Source organism: Miniopterus natalensis, chromosome 4 (assembly GCF_054644295.1).
Source record: "Miniopterus natalensis isolate mMinNat1 chromosome 4, mMinNat1.hap1, whole genome shotgun sequence".
NCBI classification, from domain to species: Eukaryota; Metazoa; Chordata; class Mammalia; order Chiroptera; family Miniopteridae; genus Miniopterus; species Miniopterus natalensis.
In genome coordinates, this window is record NC_142084.1 from 28385303 (window position 1) to 28406394 (window position 21092).

The following is a 21092-nucleotide window of genomic DNA, read 5'->3' on the forward strand; positions in this document are numbered from 1 at the left end:
AGAATAAAATTAAAACAAGATATCCTCTGTAAAGCAAATATATTTATTATGCACTTTCATATACATAGGGATTTTTGCTTAATATAATACAAGGAATAAAATAAAACTTTTACATTGTGAAGTTCAATGTACATTTTAGGCTATTTACATACCCCAAACCAACAGAAAAATAAAAAGAAATATTTGTTTGCAACTACATTTGCTGAGACATGTAAATGGCGGACATTAAGCAAAACAAACATTTGCATAGCCAGACAATATTGAAAAAAGTATTTACTCCTGTTTTTTAAGTAGGAATTATTTTTGGTGAAGATTCCAGTAAAGTGGGGAGGGGGGATGAGGGACAAAAGACACTGTGTGCTATGCAGTATACCGAGTTCTGGTCAAGCCTTTCCTATAAGCATTCAATTTTGTTTTACATTACTGTATTTTTTATCACTTCCTTTTTCATCAACTCATGACTTTTAGGGATGGACAGATGGAACATTATAAAAATGTAATAAGAACATGGCATCATAGGTGTGTAGTGGCATCAGGTGATTTACAAAATTTAAACATTTTAATTCTTAAAATAGCTCTTTAGGAGTTATATTTGGGGGACTATTTTTACTCTTCTTAATGGATTAAAAGCCATTTTCAGTCATGGTATTAAATCCACACAGAAGGAAATCAGCCGAGTCTGGCATCTCAGTGCCCTCTCGGCCTCAGACTAACTAAAGGCTACTCCTGTCCTTTTTCAAACATAATGTGAAAACACCCAGAGGAACACTTATTTCTGAAAATCTTATTTTTCCAACAGATTCTCTTCCTACCAACTGTTTCAAGTGTTAATATGTATATGAAAACATTTAGCTCTTTGAAAAACATAAATCCCTTATGTAATGAGTCATATCTTTGCCCTTTGGCCACAAGGTGCACTTTTGTAAAAAAAACAATAAAATTAAATAAATACAATTCCAATAATTCAAGGTTAATAGAAAAACTGGCAGCTTTCAGGGTTCTCTTTCTAAAAAATAAAAATAAAAAAAAAATACACCTAATAAGACATTAGAGCTTCATCTTCTACAGTAATGTAAATGTACTGTATTTGAGATATGAGTAAGATTGGTTCTCATAATAGTGTGTGTTCATATTTATTAATAGAATCAACACTTCTAAGGCTACTTTGCAAGAGTCATATTAAGTGTATTTAATAAATGTCCCATAGGGACAAAAATTCAATACTTGAAACATTCACATTCGAGTTATCCATATTGCCATGTCACCTTAATAGCGATTGAATTTATTTGCATCTCCTACTCCTATTATGACTTGATGACATAAACAAAATGAGTTTTGCTGACTTTAAAAAACAAAAGCAAAATTAAAAGCCTTATACAAAAATTCAAGTGAAACATTTATCACAACCAATTCTACATTTCTATTTTTGTGAACAATACATCACATACGTATCCTTCATTTAAGATGACATTACTGACCTCTGTTACGAAGACATTTTCTAAAGATTCCTTTCCAATATTAACAATAATTTTGTGCTGAATCTCCAAATTCTCTTTCCTCATTCCTCTTTCTTATCAACAGAGCATAGAAAGAACAGAATTTCTGTATTTTGTAAGATTTTCAGGGTTTATTTAAATATCAAACCCACACCCTTGGCTTCTAAATACATTTAACCTTTCCAGACATATGCACACCCACCTAAGCTGGTTCCACTGGGCGAGAGTCCATCTAGGAGGCTAAGGGTCGCACGCTCATCTGAGCCACTCAACTTTGTTTTCCTTGGTCACAGACCTCACCCTTAACCTGCACGCAACTGTCCAAAGAAGAAGACAGGAAAGAGTATGTGGACAAAAAATTGTTGTTTATCAAATACCAATAAAAAATATACATGTGCTATGACGTTCAGGTTAGTGGTGTCATCTGTGAAGGACAGCACATATTACATTCATCAAGAATATTCACCCAACCATTAAAACTGATCCAATTGATTCTGAGTGGGGGCTATTTCCATCATGCAGTGATTTACCAAATAGAAGCAACTGAGAGAAGCCAGCATTAATTTGCACTGATAAATTGTATTTTATTCAGCTGGACAGTAGAGATAAGGGCAGTCAATGAATCATTCAGGGATCAAAACTCTACCCTGAGAGAGACAGGCATGTCTCCCCCCACATACACCCGCCTCGGCGTGGCTCTGTCCTGAGAAGTCCCGGCCTCGGGATGGCGGGCTGTCTTCTTGGAGGGGAGTGATGAGCGAGTGGAAGGTGACACTGCGCCCCAGTGAATGAAACAGAACTTTGTTCTGCCAAGAGTCTTTTTTTATTCTTGACACCTTTAGCCAGAGATTAGGAGGATTCTACTGGGAAATCCAAATTTAAACCACTTAGAGCAGCTCCCTAAATTACTACAAATTATTTTTAAATCTATGAAGAATCCATTTTACTTCACCTCAATGACATTAAATAGAAACTCATTTTGAACCAATGCTGAAGGTGTAGTGAGTATAAATAGTTGCATGATTTATTTTATTGAGTGACATTTTTAAAGATACAGGACAAAAGCCACACACTACAGCAATGCAAATGTGACTGAAACAGTAGGCTTAACTTTCGTTTGCCACAAAGAAAAAAAATAAATACAAGGAACACTGCCTTTTCATATATATTTGATCATGGCACATGCACATTTATCAAATCTTAACTTAAAATACTTTACTCAAAATTTTTTCAGCTTTTATCAGGGAACTGCAGTATGTATCTGCATTTAAAAAGTGCTTATTCTTGTGTAGAGAATACAAAGCACAGGAGTGAAATTTTTTAAGCACAGAGGGTTACACTGAGAAGGCAGCCTTGCTATTAGGCACGTGACAGGAATTAAGGTCACAGAACCGCAGATACCACGTTCTTCTTCTTTTCAGCAATCAACAGGCATTTGACGTTTCCATCCAGTAGCTGAAGAACCACTCCACTCTCGATGTCTTCTGTCTCACAGGACAGGAAACTAATGCAGAAGTTAAAAAATGTATATATTAATTTCTACATTTTACTTATTATATCAGTACAAATAGTTTTAAGACCCTATATAAGACTATATATATTTACCTTGCAAAGAACAAAGTAGACTATCAGAGATTCATTTTTTAACTTATAAATCATTTTTAAAGATTCCACAAAATGTTTACCTTAATTTGTGTTTTGCTGTTTAATATACATATTTATACTTTGCCTTTAGAAAAGATATCATGAGAGCTGGAGAGCAGTACCATCACAACTAAATATTTTAAAAATAAACAACACTGGAGAATGAATTAACTACTTTGTACATATTATTTTTTAATGTGATTTGACCAATTGTCTCTAGATTCACATTGCAGGGTGCTTATTATAAGAAGGTATAGGAAATTTATTTATAATAATGTGTTACCTAAAATACCCCCTAAAATAAATCTCCAAAGACTTCAAATGAAGCATGAGAGATTTCCATTTGCTAAAAGGAAAGAATACAATTTTGTCAGAGGACAAAAATGATTAAGCAAACTGGAATAAACATATTTATAATAAAAGTTAGAAAAGGTTCCTAATGAAATCTTTGATTTATCTCCAATATCAGAAATGTGCTTCTAAAAAAGTATCAATAATATAAAATCATGTATCTATTTTCCCATTAACTTCCCTTACATAATTAATGAATCATCCACTGAGGTAGGAAGAAGAGAAAAGTGTATTTATTTAATAAATATGACTTTATTTTTGAGGTTTAAATGTTTAATTCTTATGTCTAAATACTGTGGGCCCTAAAAACTCTCCTGCCAATACATCCGTCATCTTCCCACACCTATTCTTGGTGTGCGCAAACTTTACTTGGAGGAGTCTTAAGAACCTGTCATACTAAAAATTACCTTTTGCTAATTAAACTTTGACTTCTTCCAGGATGAAAAGTTAGGAAATTAGCATTTCCTACCTATTTACTAAGTACTATATACACTATTTTATTCAAGCCAAGCAGTATTACAGAAATAACCCCTTCCTCTGTTACCATCAAAGAACTTTTAAGAGGGAAAATGACTGTATAGGAAGGAACTCTTAATCTGAGATACATAAATCATTCACTCACTCACTCACTCACTCACTCACTTACTCAAAACATTTTTACTACTGAGAAACTACTATAGGTCCAAGCAGTATCCTGAGTACATGGAATATAGCAGTGAACAAAACAGATAAAAATCCCTACCCTCACAAAGGTTACATTTAAATTGGAAGGAGACAAATAATAAACACAGTAATAAATAAAACGTGTAAAGTATGTGAAATAGTAAGTACTTTGGACAACGAAAGTAGGAAAGGGGAAAGGGAGTTCTGGAGGAGGGAGAGTTCCAATTCCTAAGTGGAGGAAACTAGATTTTTGACATTTTATGCTTTATGTTGATGAAGTGTTACCTGTTACAATGGGGTTTCCTTCTTATAGTTGAAGCCAGGGTCAGAACCCTCAATCTGAAGCTTCAGGGCTTGTTTAAGGCTTAATTCCGTCTCTGATGAAGGGTATCCTTCCAGCACTTCCTGATGCCCTCGGTCTTGTATTGTTCGTGGGACTGAAACCCTACCAAGAAACACTTGGTTGCTCTGAAGATGGTAATTTGGGTTTGTCATTATTCCATTTCTTTTCTTCTGCTCCCCGCTTTGTTGGTGAATAAGAAACTGCTGCTGAGACCGACCGACTTCTTGTTGAGTGGACGGTATCATAATTTTGCACTGAGATTCTGCGGGCATTTGCTTAGGGGGCGCGCTGGGCCCGGATTTGGCTGCAGGCCCTCTTGTATCAAACTGAGTCATTTCATATTCTAAAACCTTCGGCTGTGAATTATTTTGTTTAGCTTTTTTCCCAGCTGACCCTGATTTGCTGGAATTTTCTGATTTCCCCCCTTTATTTGTTTTGGTTGACTTCAAACTGGGCTTTACTTGACTCCACTCAAATTCGCTACTCGGTGAATTATGGCTCTGTCCCAAGGACTGTGTCGTGGAAGACGGGGACACAATGGACTGCCGACTTCTACTGCGGGGCAGGGAGTGCTGTTGGATCTGCTCCGTAAAGGACAGGTTGTGAAAGCTGTCAATTGGCACAGTTTGAGCCGTGGCGGTAGACGAAGTCGTTCTCAAAGATGAATTCTTTGAGCTTTTTAGGGAATTATTTGACAAGGAAGACTTCTGACGGTCAACTGTAGAGTCTGGAGATTCTGAAGGAGAACTGAACGCATGTGCTGGCCCATTTGGTAAACTGCGCAGTGAAGGCTGCATGTCCCCTCCGCCAGTACTCCCGGAGCTGTTTGACTTAATTGTTAATGATTGCATTTTTGAAGACACTGATTGTAGAGGTTTCTGCTCCATCGTGTGAACAGGAGAGGGGGAACAGCCATTCAAACTAGATGCACCGTATTTTTCTAATAATTTAATTATCTGAGAGTGTCCGTTTTTGGCTGCCACGCGCATAGCAGTGCGTCCAAATTGATCTGCATGGTTGGGATCAGCACCGTGCTCTAGCAGAACCTGCACAACATCGATGTGCCCTTCCTGGGCTGCAATGCAGAGTGCAGTCGCACCTTGATTACAGGTGTGGTCGACCACGGCTCCCTGCTCAATCAGAAGCTGCACCACTTTCACGTGGCCCTGCCAAGCTGCAGACTGCAAGGCAGACCGCTTTTCATTGTCTGAGGCATTGATGTCAGCGTGGTAGGTTATCAGAACCTGCACCATGTCCAAATGGCCTTGCCAGCAGGAAACATGCAGGGCTGTCCTTCCTTCTGCATCACTTGCTTCTACGTTTGCACCATTTTCTAAGAAATACTCAGCCATTGTAAGTTGGTTTTCTAAGGCCAAAATATAAAGCGTAGGCCTACCATCAGCATCTTTGTAGTTAACGTCGGCTCCATGGCTAAAAAGTAGTTCAACAATGTCCCTGTGTCCTTCCAGTGCAGCAACCCGCAGTGCATTTCTACCATCATAACCTCTTTGATCAATGTTGGACTTATTTTCCAGTAATATCTGAACACAATCATAATGACCCTCTTGTGAAGCTAATATGAAAGGTATTCGTCCATCATTATCGATCTCATTTGTTCTAGCACCTTGTTCAATAAGTGCTTCACATATCAATCTGTGACCCTCAAAAGCTGCCATGTGCAAAGGTGTCCATCCAGCATCGTCTCTGTGATTTTCATCTAACCCTCTATCCAGTAGAGTGCGTACCACCTCAACATTGCCTTGGGCGGAGGCTATGCTGAGGACTGTCCTACCTTCACTGTCAATGCTGTCCACAGCTGCACCCCAAAACAAAAGTGTGTTCACGACTGAAGCATGGCCCATAGAAGCAGCTGCCAAGAGGGGGGTACGACCATTGTTATCTGTGTGGTCGACATCAGCTCCCCCCTCCAAAAGCAAGTCAACCACATCAACGTGTCCTTCATAGGCAGCCACCAGCAGTGGAGTCATGCCATCTTTATCACAATGATCTACTTCAGCACCTCGATCGATTAAAAGGCTGACGACTGATGCGTGTCCTTTACTTGCAGGCACACAAAGTGCAGCTACAGAGAGTGCAGTCCTGCCATCGACATCCTCATGATTCACTTCTGCTCCATGGTCCAGAAGGTGTTCCACAATCTCTCTGTGTCCCATGTATGCCGCTGCTATCAAAGCAGTCCTACCTTCGTTATCAGCTTTGTTAACTTCAGCACCATGCTGCAGCAAATTCAGTACAATATCCTCATGTCCTCCCCAAGCTGCTGCTCGCAAAGCCGTTCGGCTGTCAGCGTCTGCACAGTCCACTTTCACTCCAGCATAAAGTAGCGCAGAAACCACCTCTGTGTGACCACCCCAAGCAGCTGATCTTAACGCCGTCCAACCATCCTGATCAGTATGATTAATATTTGCTCCACACCCAATCAAACAATTAACCACCTTGGTATGTCCTTGCCTAGCAGCCAGGGTAAGTGGTGTGTGTCCGTGAGCATCTTCTATCTCTAAATCTGCTCCCCGAGACACAAGTAAATTCACTACATCAAGGTTGCCACTGTACGCAGCATTAGCCAGTAATGTTCTCCCATTTGAATCGCACTGATTTACTGAAGCTCCGTTATCTAGTAAGGTCCGAATGGAATCCTCTCTTTCTAAAGCTTGACGGACTATGCATGACGTGCGATCGTCTTCACTGTTCACGTGAGCACCAGCTTTGACCAACAGCTGCAGCACTTCTTGTTCCTTGGGTATCAACGTTGACAGGGAGTCTCTGACAGGTGTACCATTCCATATCATCCACAGAGCTAACTCAGCTGTCTCCAACTGTAAGTTGGAATTAATTAAGTGCAATGCAAATTCTTGTGCTTCCAATGGTGTTAGATTCTTGGCTTGGCAGGTATAACTCATAGCCAACATTCTGTGTCCTTCTGCTGCGTTGCATAAATATTTCTGCGTGCAGTGTTTCACATCCAGAAGCCACTCTGCAAAGCTGTAGTGAAATAAGATTTTAGTATCTCCTAGGCCATCAACGAGGAGTTTGGAGAGCACGTCTAACTTGCGTTGAAAGTCTTCCAAGGTTAATGACATGTTTTTGGTCCATACTGCATGGTATAATTCCGTTATGGTCAAAGGTCGGCAGGCTGCAAGAATCACATTCAGAATAGGCTGAACCTTTGCAAACTGCTTTCTCACAAAAAGTCTTTGACACAGCCAGAGATAGAGACCGTTTAGAGTCCCCGGGATGTCACGGATCTCTCGTAACATAATAAAGTTTTCTACAACTCCATCTAGAACCCGTTCTAGATAAAGAAAGCACCCACTGCTTTTAATGTGCAGTTGATTTAACATCTCTGCAGTTTCTTTTGTGAGGTGTTGTCGCAAAGCTTCTTCCTGATCTAAACGATGAAGAATGTACTGTTGAACATCCTTAACAATATATGCCTTTCGAAGGTCATCTAAACTTATTTTTCGAAAACCTAGAGAAGAGACAAAAAGTAGATGTCATCATTTGAAAATGATTATAGAAGTTGCCATATAATCAAAGAGAATATCTTCAGTATATAATAAATGAATAAGCAAATAAACCAATAATAAATCAACTAGTACTAAAAAATAGATACCGGTTAGTATATAAATCAGCTTTCTTTCTGTAAAACCACATTGATGGCACATAAGTGATTTCATTTTCAAATCTATAAATGGGACTTACTGTAGTGGCTCTGTGTTCCTCTCAACCTCAGTGATAAGCATTAGATAGTTTTACATACATATCCATAAAAGCATGTTAAGATTTTCTGAACTCTCAAATGATTAGAAAAAAAGAGTTGCAGGAAACAAACAAATAAGATTTGTTTGTTTTTACAGCTGATCTTTTTCATATGAAAAATTTATATATTTCCATCTACATAACTAAATGTATACTAGCTTTAATTAGGGGACTGAATATTCATATCCAATTAGAATATCACCTGTCATGGCCTTTAAATAACATTATTTTACATGTTATCAAATTAAAATAATTAAATGTCAGATTGTCAAAAAATAGTTTGAACCTTAAGATGCAACTTGGTCAAAGTATGCTAACAAAATTTCAGCATTGTAAAAATAAAGCAACTTAATAAACTTCAAATCAGAATAACATACTAGTTAAAGCTATTTGAAAGTCACTTTTAAGTTCTTTAAAAGGAACCATAATTTTATTTTTTAAAGGGAGATGACATCCTGATTTATAGACATGGATTTATTAGACAAGTATGAATTCATCTCACAGAAGAAAAAACTGCTGAGTGAATGAACTTCCTTAAAAGACATAACTCTAGAAATTCAGCAAAGATTAATGACTGTCAGTTAATACTGAAGTGAAATACTTTTATGCAACTTAATAAAACAAATATATATATATCACCTACTCTATGTCAGGTACTCTGTGAGGAGATGAGACTTTTATTTTGTGATGAGGCGTAAGTGAGGAATTCTGACCAAGGGAAAATGTGACCAGATTTGCATTTTGAAAGACAGGTCTAACATCACTAAGAGGAAGAGCTGGAGCAAGTCAAAACTATAGGCAAGACTTTTTAAAGAGCCTGTGATCCAGTCTAAATAAGAATCTCTAAGGCCTGAACAACTGCAGCAGCACAGATAAAAATAAAATAGGAGTTTGGGAATTTATTAGTAAGTGCTAGATGCATAGAGCTGAGCAAGTGTGGAGAAGGAAAGAGAGGAGGAGTTGAGTTGACATTAATTTCTTGGTTGATGGAACAGAATGAAAAAAGAGATCACTGCAGGATAAATAATAGGTTTGGAGAGAAAGCTGATAAATTCAGTTTGTGATACTAAGAAGCTTGAAGTACTTACATGAAATAAATTTATTGAAAACACAACTACTAAGAATAACATATGAAATAACAAATTTGCATAGCTCTAAATCTATATGAAAATGGAATCTAATTATATATATATATGTGAATATATACAACTGTTAATTAATTATACAGATAATAGATTATTTTCAATAGAATTAATTTTAAAAGATAAATTTTAAGTATAACAAAGACACTCTTGATCCAAGGAGAGTTTAAAACATGCATAGAAATTTATAACAATCTACATTTACCAATGACATGAGGTAATTTGCCTTGAAACTATTCTGTGTGTTCATTTGCCCTTGGCTTTATAAAGTCATTAAACAATTTAAGTTGGAAAGCACCTGGAATGTTGCTAATAAAAAAACATTTTAAAAAATAACTATCTTAGCATTTTAAAATTTCCAAAGTGATCTTGTAGATATTGATTTGCATGAAATATTATAGTACCTATTATGAATAAATATAATTTAAACCTAGTTAACTAAGATATCATGACTGAAACTTGAGATGATTAAGACAGAATCTAGGCTAAACCTCCATAGTAACAGGCTCGGTTCCTGAGAAACAAATAAAAGAGATCAACAATTATTAATTCAACTAGTTTTAAAGCAGAACTTCAAGTACTTATCAACTTAACTTTTTTTATGTCAAGCCTGTCAGATGTTTTTCTACTTTAAAAATGAAGAAGCTAAAGCTCAGAAAGGTCAGGTTAATTGCCCAAAGTAGCATGGCTGGTAAATCACAGATGCAGGATTCAGATTGTTTTGACTTTGAAGTTTGCTCTTTTCATTAAGATGGGGGTGGGCAGAGAAAGTTGTGGAAGAAAGTGCAAGTGCTTAATAGGGGTGAAGGGTAGAGGGTAGAGCCATAGGATTGATTCTAAAAGAAACCAGAGAAAATTTCATAAAGTATAGATATAAAATATTTGCAATTAAAAAATAAAGTGATCCCAAATCTAAATATACTTTAGTAATATGAATTTAGGTAGAATCAATTATTGTATTCATCATTAATGATAGATATTTAATTAATACAGAATGAAGAATATCTGTTAATTAACAATTTGAATATCTTGAGTTAAAGTTATTGAAAATAATTGCTTTTTTAACAGTGCAACTTCTGACCATTACATATGTAATTCCCTTCTTGGGAACATGCACAATTTAATACACTGCTATCAAAACACTTTAAACGATTTTCATAAGGCTGAAAAATGCTCAAAAACTTTAGGAGAATATAAACATGATTTACTGAAATGTTGTACCACTTTTGTATCCTTACTTCAGATATTTCTTAGGATGTGAGACTACTCAGTGCTGGTGAAAGTAGAGTGATAGAATGATAGGAGCTGTGCCAATATTTATAAACTGATGCTTGCTACGCTTACTTACTGTCCTGAGGAATCTGTGGGGATGGAGAATGTAATAATAAAACCTAAAAGCTCAGGAATAGGAAAGTTAAGTGAACTCTGCCCTACTGATGTACTAATAAATTATGTATCCATTAAAATAGTTATTAAAAAGACAATACAGTGACACTGAAAGGCTTATAAATGTTAAATCTACAAAGCAGAACTTGAATTGATATAAAACATGATCTGAACTAGGTAGGATAACATACACAGAATTTAACCCAAAGTGGTCAAGAGTGGTTAATTACTACTTTATCCCTGAATGATGTACTACTTAAGTATGTTGTTATTTAAAACATTACCTATATGGAGCATGTATTATTTTTTTTAATCAGATAAAATAAATATGTATAAAAATCTTTAAAAATCTTTGAGGTTTAGTTTTTTATACACAGAATGTTTTTCAAATGGGTTGCTATTTCTTTTAGTCCTATAACAATTATCAATAGCTAGTATACTTTCATATGTAGTCAAAATTCTGCTTAGTGCCAAAGGGATTTTTCATTAAATTAATCTGAAGCTGTTAACAAAAATGCTATTGGTCAGTATAGTATATACACGAGGAAAGAAATTCTCTTTACAAAATGTTACTTGCTCAGATATGCGTAGGTGATACTGATTTAGACATAGTAAAAACCTTAACGTTATTGCCCTATGGCCATGAACCTACCAATTTTAAATTTGAATGCATACATCTCAATCCAAAACCCATACATTTCAACTTAAAACATTAGCGATAAGCAGGAAGAGATGTGCAAGACATATATAAGAAAAACTGAAAAATCTAAGAAAAAAGCTGAATAACTGAACATTTAAGCTATGTTAATAGATGAAACAAAAGCATATTTTAAATATCAAACACTTCCTAAGTTAAAATAAAATTTAAACCAAATTTAATTTTTTTGGCTTATATCATTGTTATAATTTTTGAAAATATGCTATTAAACTCAGTCTGGCGGAATATAGGTAAAAATATGTAATTTAGAATAATAACATTAATGGCAAAGAGGTCTAGGAAGTCAGTGTACCAGAAAATTAAAAATAGTAAACCAATGTGACATTTGCACAAAAATGCCGACATTTCAGAAGAGCAGACAGTTTAGAAATACATCAATAATATATGCACATCTACCTGAACTTAATGTATGATGAAAGAAGCGTCACTAACTAACGGTAAAGGGAGTCAATAAATAGTGCTGAAAATAAATCTGTGGTTTGATAAGTTATCCTAGTAAAGACAATACATAGATTAAATATAAGACTTCAAAAGAATTACAGTGGTTCCCCCTTATTTGTGGGGGATACATTCCAAGACCCCCAGTGGATGCCTGAGACCATGGACAATACCAAACCTTATATACACCGTCTTTTCCTATACATATGTACTTATGATAAAGTTTAATTCATAAATTAGGCACAGAAAGATGATCAATAATTAATAATAAAATAAAACTATTATAACAATATACTGCAATAAAAGTTATGTGAATGTGGTCTCTCTTTTCTTGTGCTGATGTGAGATGAAACAATGCCTGTGACGAGATGAACTGAGGTGAATGACAGAGGCCTTGTGACGTCGTGTTAGGCCATTTGTTATAAGGGTTCCTTGAACACAAGCCCTTCAATACCACAATAGTCGATCTGATAACTGAGTGACTAATGGGTAGGTATTATACACAGCGTGGATAAAGTGGACAAAGAGATGATTCAGATCCCAGGTGTGATGGAATAGGAGGTGGGAGATTTCATTATGGTACTTAGAATGGCATGCAATTTAAAACTTATGAATTATTTCCGGAATTTTCCATTTAATATTTTCAGGCCGCAGTTTACCGCAGGTAACTGAAACCATGGAAATGCAAACCGCAGATAAGGGGGGACTACTGTATTACAATTTTACAAAGGTTAAGAAAATACTTACAAAAAATAAAACAAATTTTAAATAGACATTAGACTAGACATGCGAAGAAAATAAAACAAGATATGCAGAATGAGAGCATGTGATTAAGTAGCTGGGGAGGCAAGAATAGAAATGGAATAGAAAAGCACAGAGAAGCCTGTGTGAGACTGGTATCTGAGCAGAGACCCGAGGGCAGCCCAGTCAGACGGAGCATCGCGCAGGAGACCCTGCAGCAGGAAGAAGCAGAACTGGACACAGCGAGTGGTAACTGATGAGAATGCAGGGAAAGGGAAATCTCTTATGTTGTTGGGAGGAGTATAAGTTATTTCAAGCACAGGAGATAGCAATTTGGTAAAATTCACTGAAGTTGAGAATGTATGTGCTCTATAACCCAGCACTTCCATGTCCAGGTTTATAATCGTAAACTCTCAGGACATGTGCACAAGATGTACACAAGCAGGTTCAGGAGGCATTTTGTGTAATAGTGAAAAAGTGAAATAATCTAAATGTCCATGAATAGGACAAAGGAAAAATAAACTGGAGATTTATTCACGGGAAGGAATAGCAGTTAGAACCAATGAGTTATATTTCTGAGTAGTAATAGCAATAGGGCTCCAAAATAATGTTTGCTAAGAAAAGTGGATATAATGATAATAATAATAGCAGCAACACATTTATGAAGCACTTACTATGTATTAGGAATTATTTGAAGTGCTTCACATGTAATTTGCATTTAACCTTGCAAACACCCTATGAGGAAGATACAATCCCCATTTTATAGGTGAGGAAACTAAGGCACAGAGAGTATATGTAAGTTGCTTAAGGTCACACAGCCAGTGAACGATAAAAGCTAAGATGGTATATTCAGTGTTTCATTAATGTAAACTATAAAAATACACAGAATATAGATATGAGTTGAAAGGATATAAAATAAACTCATGATACTGGTTGTCTCTACTGACAGAGAGAAAGGAATGAGGTGACATGGACCTAAAGGGGTCAGCTTTATCTGTGCCTGACATAGTAAGTGCTCCATCAGCGTTCACTCTTGTCATTTAACTGCAAACTTTAATCAACTACGTTTTTATCAAACACAACAAAAAAAGAATACTATACATGGAAACTAAAAGTGCAGCAAGGAAATCTAAGAGACAACCTGATAGAGGGAGGGAATCATTTAAAAAAATTAATAAGGTTTCACCATATTGTAAAATGCATAGACCTACTTAAAACTGACATGGTTATTTAACCAATAATTTAATTATGTTCTCTCCAACTACACCATAAATCCTGTGAGTGGCCATTTGTTTTACACTCCTCTTATTTCATAAAGCACAAATAATGCTTTACATGATCTAACAGGAGTAGCCACAACTTTATTGTGGTAGTAAAAAAAAGTAGAACAGTTAAGTCAGAAAAAAAAGTTAAAAAAGAAAAAAAAAACTGATCATGTACTTTTATACATTATACAGATTGTTTTCTCACACACCAGAAAATGGTTTAAAAAAATGATACATTTCAAAAAGTATCCTAAAAAGCTGTTGACTGTCTCTCATCTCACACCAGGAAAACCATCTTGGTAACTGCCATTTTTTTATTTTTTTTTTAACATGTTTTTATTGACTTTGGAGAGAGAGGAAGGGAGAGAGAAGCATCGATGTGAGAGAAACACTAATCAGTTGCTGCCTGTAGGCAACCCAACTGGGGATTGAACCTGCAATCGGGCATGTGCCCTGACTGGGAATTAAACTGGCAACACTTCAGTGCATAGGATGACGCCCCAACTGAGCCACCCAGCCAGGGCTGCCACTGATTTTTAAACAGGTGTATTCACTACTCTCAAGATGCTCAGTGTAGTCAGAAGAAATACCATAAACCGAGAGTGACATAACAGCATAACAAATGCAGCCCTACAGATACATAGCAGTGACCATGGTAAGGAAATACTTCTAACATTTACTGAGAAAGTTAGGAGGAAAAGAATCTTGAAAAAGGTTACTTTAAAGGCCCTTGAAACATTCTATGGCTTATTTTTAATACAACTTTAAAAAGCACTGTTGTGAAGAGCTAATAGAAGCAACCACCAGATTTTCCACTGCATACTCTCCACACGGACTAGTTCATCAATGCAAACTACTGGAGGTGGCAGTAAGGAAACATGCTTACCGGTAAACATTTTAGTAACAGCCTTACTCTGTTTTCGGGCAGAACAGAGAAGCAGTAGCCATGGTGGAAAGAATTCATGGTGACCAGCTAAAAGCTCTGCCACAGTCCCAGATAAGCTGGTGGACGTCTGTTCACCTTCGGTGACGTTACAGCCTTCATCAACAGAATCCACAAGCAGGTACAGGCTTTGCTGGGGAGGCTTCATTCCCAAAAGCGGGAGCAGGACACACCTGTAAGGCACATCCGTAAAGCAGTGTGAGCGCTGTCAGCTGTAATGTCGACATTTATCATTCAGACATTGGTATTACTAGGTAAAAAATGCTTTAAAAAATGAATTAAGGTTTTAGAATAAAAATAGTGTGCAGGTTTCAATTCCTTACTTTAAGGAGAATACTTGTCCAAGATAGTTTGCACTGTCAGTAACATTTTCCACAATAAAGTGTGTGAGTGTGTGTGTGTGTGTTAGTGACTCAGCATAATTAAGGAGAATGCGAGCAGTAGGCACTTGAAACTATTTCAATATTATTTTTCTAATTTTCTGAATTGGTAAAAAGCTTGAATAGTTTATAACAAAGCTCAAATGTGTTGCAAGGTGGGGGGAAACAAATTTGAGAATAAGAAAAGTATCAAAGATTCTACAGAAGTTATGTTTATCATCATTTCTCTTACACAGTGACTGCACCATATACTAGCTTATCACACAAATTTTATTAGGAAAGACTTTAAAAAGGTAAACTACAGCCTAGGTCCTGTTACATGTACTCTCAAATTTCAATGTAAAGAATAGATTATTTGGGTATAATTCCACTGACTATATTTGCTACCCATATAATTTATACTTCAGTTGAATATAACATTTTCATAACTAAAACAATGCTCATTCATTTTCAACAGACATTACTTAAGCGTGCCATGTGCTGAATAACATGCTAAAATGTGCAGGAGCAAAGAGGGCACATACCCACCTAGTGATGAATACGGGAAACACTGATAATCCTTCCCAGACTCCTCTTAATCTCTCAATCCCACAGCATCCAAGACCCACTTATCGTTATATCCTATCAATATTTCTTTATAAAAATCTCTCAAACACACCGCAGCCTGTAACATCATCACCCTAGCCCAGTGCTTTCCAACCTTCTTCTTCTCATGGCGCACATAAACTAATTACTAAAATTCTGTGCATACCAAAAAATATATTTTTTGCCAATATGACAAAAAAATAGGTATAATTTTGATTCATTCACACTTGACATCTATTATTGTGTTGGTTGTTGTAATTTTTTATTTGACAATTTAAGGGAAAAGAGGTGAGTGCCCCTAAATAGTCAGGTATTGCATGTTTTAAAAATTCTGCAGCGGCACATCGGTTGAAAAATTGCTGCCCCTAGTCCAAACTACCATCCTCTCTGTCACCTGGGCCCCCGAATAACCACATGCTCCCAGTGTTCCCTCCAGAGTTCCTGCTGCAGCGAGGTACCCTTTTCAAAATGGTACTCCTGTCACAGTGGCCTTCTTTCAATGACTTTTATTAGATACAATTATACAAGGGCCTTTTCATTTACAGTTTCCTCTGCTGGTATGTGCTTTGTCTCTTATCATATAATTAACTCATTAGGGAAATGCAAATTAAAACCCCAGGAAGATACCACTAGACGCCTATTAGAATTGCTGAAGTAAATGAAAACCCTGAAAATACCAAGTGCTGTCATTGATGTGGAGCAATGATACAGCCATTTCCAATGGCACAGCCACTTTGGAAAAGTTTGACAGTTTCCTGAAAAGTTAAATATACACCTACCCCATGACCCAGTGACCCCACTTCTAGGTACTTACCTAAATGAAAACTGATGACTACACAAAAATCTGTACATGAGTGTTTATAGAAATTTTATTCATGAACCTACAATACAACAGCAATCAAAATTTCCAATTCCCATCTACTTGAAAGCAGCATATTAATTCAAGCTGCTTTGTTTCTAGAAGTTGGTAACAAAAATTCTCAAATACTAAACACTCAAAACCAGAAACCAAGATCCAGGTCTGAAAATGACTGCACTGCTAGCTATGCTAAGGCAGCGTGGCTTTCTGACGACAGAGGATGCAATGCACCTGCCTTCATGTATAATGTATGTTTATTTTCTATGGGAAACCAAATACTTAAAATATAAAAATGGAAAATAAACACAGTCATCCTAACGCTTACTGAGCGCTTACTAAGTATGAAGCATGACGCTAAGTAATCTCTATGGACTTACCTGTTTATCCCTCATTGCGATCCTATAACAGAGATACTATCACCTTGCTGACCGGTCACGAGCATGCACGTGTTTCTGTGTCCGAATGGTGCTGACCAGTCATGAGATAACTCATGTCTGCACTTACATTAAGTAATTTTAAATACCTTGCTGATCAAAGTAGCCGGCTGCACGGGCGAGTTCTGGCTCGAAATAGCCAGTCAGCAAGGTGCGATTATCATTTCCATTTCACAGATGAAGAAACAAAGGTACAGAGGAAAGTAGCTTGCAAAGTGAAACAAGTAGTAAGTGGCAGAGTGGAATAGAAGTTGATGTGTTTCAAAGTTCCTCTTCTTATTTATGCTAAACTGCTTCCAAAAATATCAAAATGTGTGTGTGTATGTGTGTGTGTGTGTGTGATAAGAGCTTGAGGTCCAATTTAAACAGGAAAGTTCTTAGAGCAACCTGACTAAATTAGTAAGTGGCTAATTTTTTAGCATTTAAATGGAAAACATTTTCATGGAAAAAATGTATATTTTAAGGTCTTCTGAATATGCTACTTTTCAAAATTTACTTTCCCGAGAGTATTATACATTCATGTTTGTTTGCTACAGATTCTGCACTATACGTCACTTGCCTCAATACTGAAATTCTAGAGAATTAGTAGATGGTAGGTCTTCTTAATAATTTTGCTACAATTATTATATGATTAACGTCAAGGGTCAAATATTTGTGGTGAAGAAATGAATTACCAACAGTCTCTTCAGAACTCTCAATCAAAAGCTTAGAAGGACCACATCAAAATGGTAGAAATAAGCCAGTGGTCTAAGACTACAGAGGAGCCTCTGGCCCAGCTTGATCCTGACTGTGTTGGCCCCTCAGCATGTCTACCCAGCAGAGGAAAGGGAAAAACCTCTGTGAAAGACATTGTCTGGAACTCTACAATCATTTACACACTGTCTGACATACCATCAAAACTTATTAGACAGAAAAAAATAAAACTGCAACACTTCTTGCTACCTCACCACTCTGCCCAAGTTCAAGCCCCAAGTGTCTCACCTCAGTTGCTGCACCAGCCACTTCTGGTTTCCTTGCTTCCACCTTCACCACCACAGGTCTCAACACAGTAGCCAGTGTGAGCCTTAAAATCTTAAATCAGATTACGTCACTCCTCTGTTTAAAAGACTTAACGGCTTCCAATCTTCTCAAAGTAAAAATAAAAATGAATGTCCTTCCCAGTCTCCAAAGTCCATACATTGTATGGCTCCTAACTTCTCTACTTGTCTCCTGCTACTCACCCCCTTGCTCACTGTTTCAGCCACACAGGCTCCCCTTGTTTTTCCTGGATAATATTAAGCCAACTCCCACCTCAGGACTGGAGTGCTCTAGCCAGAGACTTCCTTCAAAGCACCCTAACCTCCCCTGCTTAAATGGCAACCCCTCTCCCTCAACCAACCCCCCACCTCACGCCCATCCCCCTCCTTTCTGCTTTCATTTTCCACATAGCACTTCTGCTAAGGGATATGCTAACTTTTAATTTTTCTATCACCCACACCAATTCTCAAATTCTAACAAATAAACACAGGTTACATTTGCCACTTTCATTTACTAATATATCCCAGTATTAAGACTGGCATCTGGTGTATTCCTTCTATCTTATGTATATTTGATAAACCAATCAATAAACCAAAGTAGAATTCAGAGCTCAGAAATACATACAGACAATTGTGTGTGTGTATGTGTATGTGTGTGTCTTACTGTGGAAGTATTACAAATTAATAGTGAACGGTGAGCCAGCCATTTAAAGAATGCTGCTGGATCAGGTAGAAAACAAGTTTTAAAATATTAAGAACCAAAAAGGCCAAACCATAAAGGAAACCAGACAGAAAAAGATTGATATATTTGACTATATTCATTTACACTTCAAAACAAAAATTTTCACGAACAAAATGACCAGCCATAGGATCAGATATTTAAAATAATGAGATACCATTTCACATTTACTTTACAAAACAAAGAACTTTGACAAAAGAGCAAGTGTTGGTGACCTAAGTAGAGTCTGGAAATCCAAGTACACACTACTACGATGGTGTAACCTCATATAATTTCAAGGGCGGTTTGGTCCTATCTCAGAGCTGAAGATGAACATACCACCCTGTCATCCAAAATTTTACTTGTGAGTATGCGACTCGGAGTCAGTTTTCACTGCGCCTAGAATGCAACCATGAGGACACCCAAACATGTTCCCAGCGGCACTGTTATAAAGGTCAAAAGATGAATGCATCTTAAATGAGTGTCAACATGACAACAAAAAATGAATTACATACTCTGCAGTAGTTAACAGGAATCATGTAAACTCACACGTAAGAATACGGGTAAACATACAAAAACAATATTAGGCACAACATGTTGCAGAACAGTGATCGCCAAACACACCATTCACACAGAACAGTGGTTTTCAAAGTGTGGGCTGGGGATCCCTAGGAGTCACCTACTCTCTGGACCCTTTCAGGGTCATAATAAAACTAAGATGTTATTTTTGCCTTTTTCACTCTGGTTCTCCCTCAAGAATACAGTGGAGTTTTCCAGAGGCTGTGTGTAAAAGCAGTTATGATACTCCAGCTGTTTTTTATTTAGCCTAATATTAAAAAGATTTGCAAAAAAAAAAAAAGTAAAACAATGTCACCCTTTTAAGTGTTCTTTTTTTGTGTGTTGGACATTGTATTTATTCTTTCATTAAAATGTAATAGAGTTATTATTATTCAACATATTAATACATATTTTAAATTTTATCTGTTTAATTTCAAATAAGCATATATTGATATAGCCCCCACAAAAAAAGTTCTTTGAGGTTCAAATAATTTTTAGGAGTGTAAATGGGACCTAGAATAAAAAGGTTTGAGAACTGCTGATATGGAACCAAAAGTATACAAAACTAGAGCAAATCACAAGTATGTGTGTAAACACACACATCTACCTGTGTAGTCAAATTGCATAGATTATCAAACCACACAGATACAAACTCACAGGAGGGGCCATCTATTGGGTGTGAGTAGATCAGAATTAGGAAGAGAGACCTGGGGAGCTTCCAATGTGGATTATCTTTCTTTAAAACAAAACAGAAAATCCAGACTTAAAGCAAATGTGGCAAAATGGGTACATGCATGTTTGTTTTCCTATTTACTTTCCTGTGTAGCTGAAACACTTTGGGCGTAGGAGCAATTCCTACATCCCACAAAGTTTTTTCTACGATTGTTTCTTCCCCTTTGGTGCCATTAGCTTTCCCCTTTCAATTCCTGTGACGTCCATGATTTGCAAGCTGCTTGTCTCTCTAAAGAGGCAATTTAGCAAACATATTAACTGAGACTTAAGCTACAAAAGTTTTTTCTCCTAAGTGAATATGAATTTTAAATAAAATACGAATTACCAATGTGACAAATCATAATGTTTTAAATGAAAATACTGTTACTCATTAATTCAAGAAATAGTTACTGAATCTTTACTATATTCTAAACTCTGGAGATACAAAGGGCACAATTCAGGCAAGTACTCTGCTCATTCCAGTAAGTAGGCAGAAGTCCCATTAAACAAATGCAGAAAATAATTCCAGATCACAGACACTGAAAATTAGGAACAAAGAAAACAAAGTGTGCTGATGTGATTTAAGAAAGTGACCAGGTGTGGAGTCTTCTAGACTCAGTTTTCTGAGGAGGTAACAGTAAAGCTGATACACCTAAGTGACACCAGAGCAAGTAGCCACACAAAAAATCTGCTGGCCAGAACTTGACCGACTTCAGAATAGAATAAAGGCAGTGTGGATGACAGCGATGAACCAGGGTGGAAGCTGTGCGCGCTGAGGTCAAAGGCTAGGCAAGGGGGGACGCCGCAAAGCTTACACTCTATTCTAAAGGCAGTGACAAGCCGCAGGCAAGTTTTAAGCACAGGAGGTAACATGATCTGAAACTAACTGCTCTGTGAAGAGGGACCACAATAGCAACAAGA

The 21092-nt window shown here is 36.8% G+C and overlaps 1 protein-coding gene across 2 annotated transcripts in view; it reads right to left on the minus strand.

Moving 5' to 3' along the window:
• Window positions 1-24: 24 nt before the first annotated feature.
• ANKRD50 (ankyrin repeat domain 50) overlaps window positions 25-21092 on the minus strand; it is a 29599-nt gene continuing 8531 nt past the window's right edge. For both annotated transcript variants that reach the window (XM_087816475.1, XM_016203320.2), the window contains exons 3-5: window positions 14854-15083; window positions 4440-7987; window positions 25-3000 (exon numbers count right to left, since the gene is read on the minus strand). In XM_087816475.1, the coding sequence (XP_087672601.1) occupies window positions 4443-7987; window positions 14854-15083 (3775 nt within the window). In that variant the 3' untranslated portion in view covers window positions 25-3000; window positions 4440-4442. The remainder of the gene's footprint in view (window positions 3001-4439; window positions 7988-14853; window positions 15084-21092) is intronic.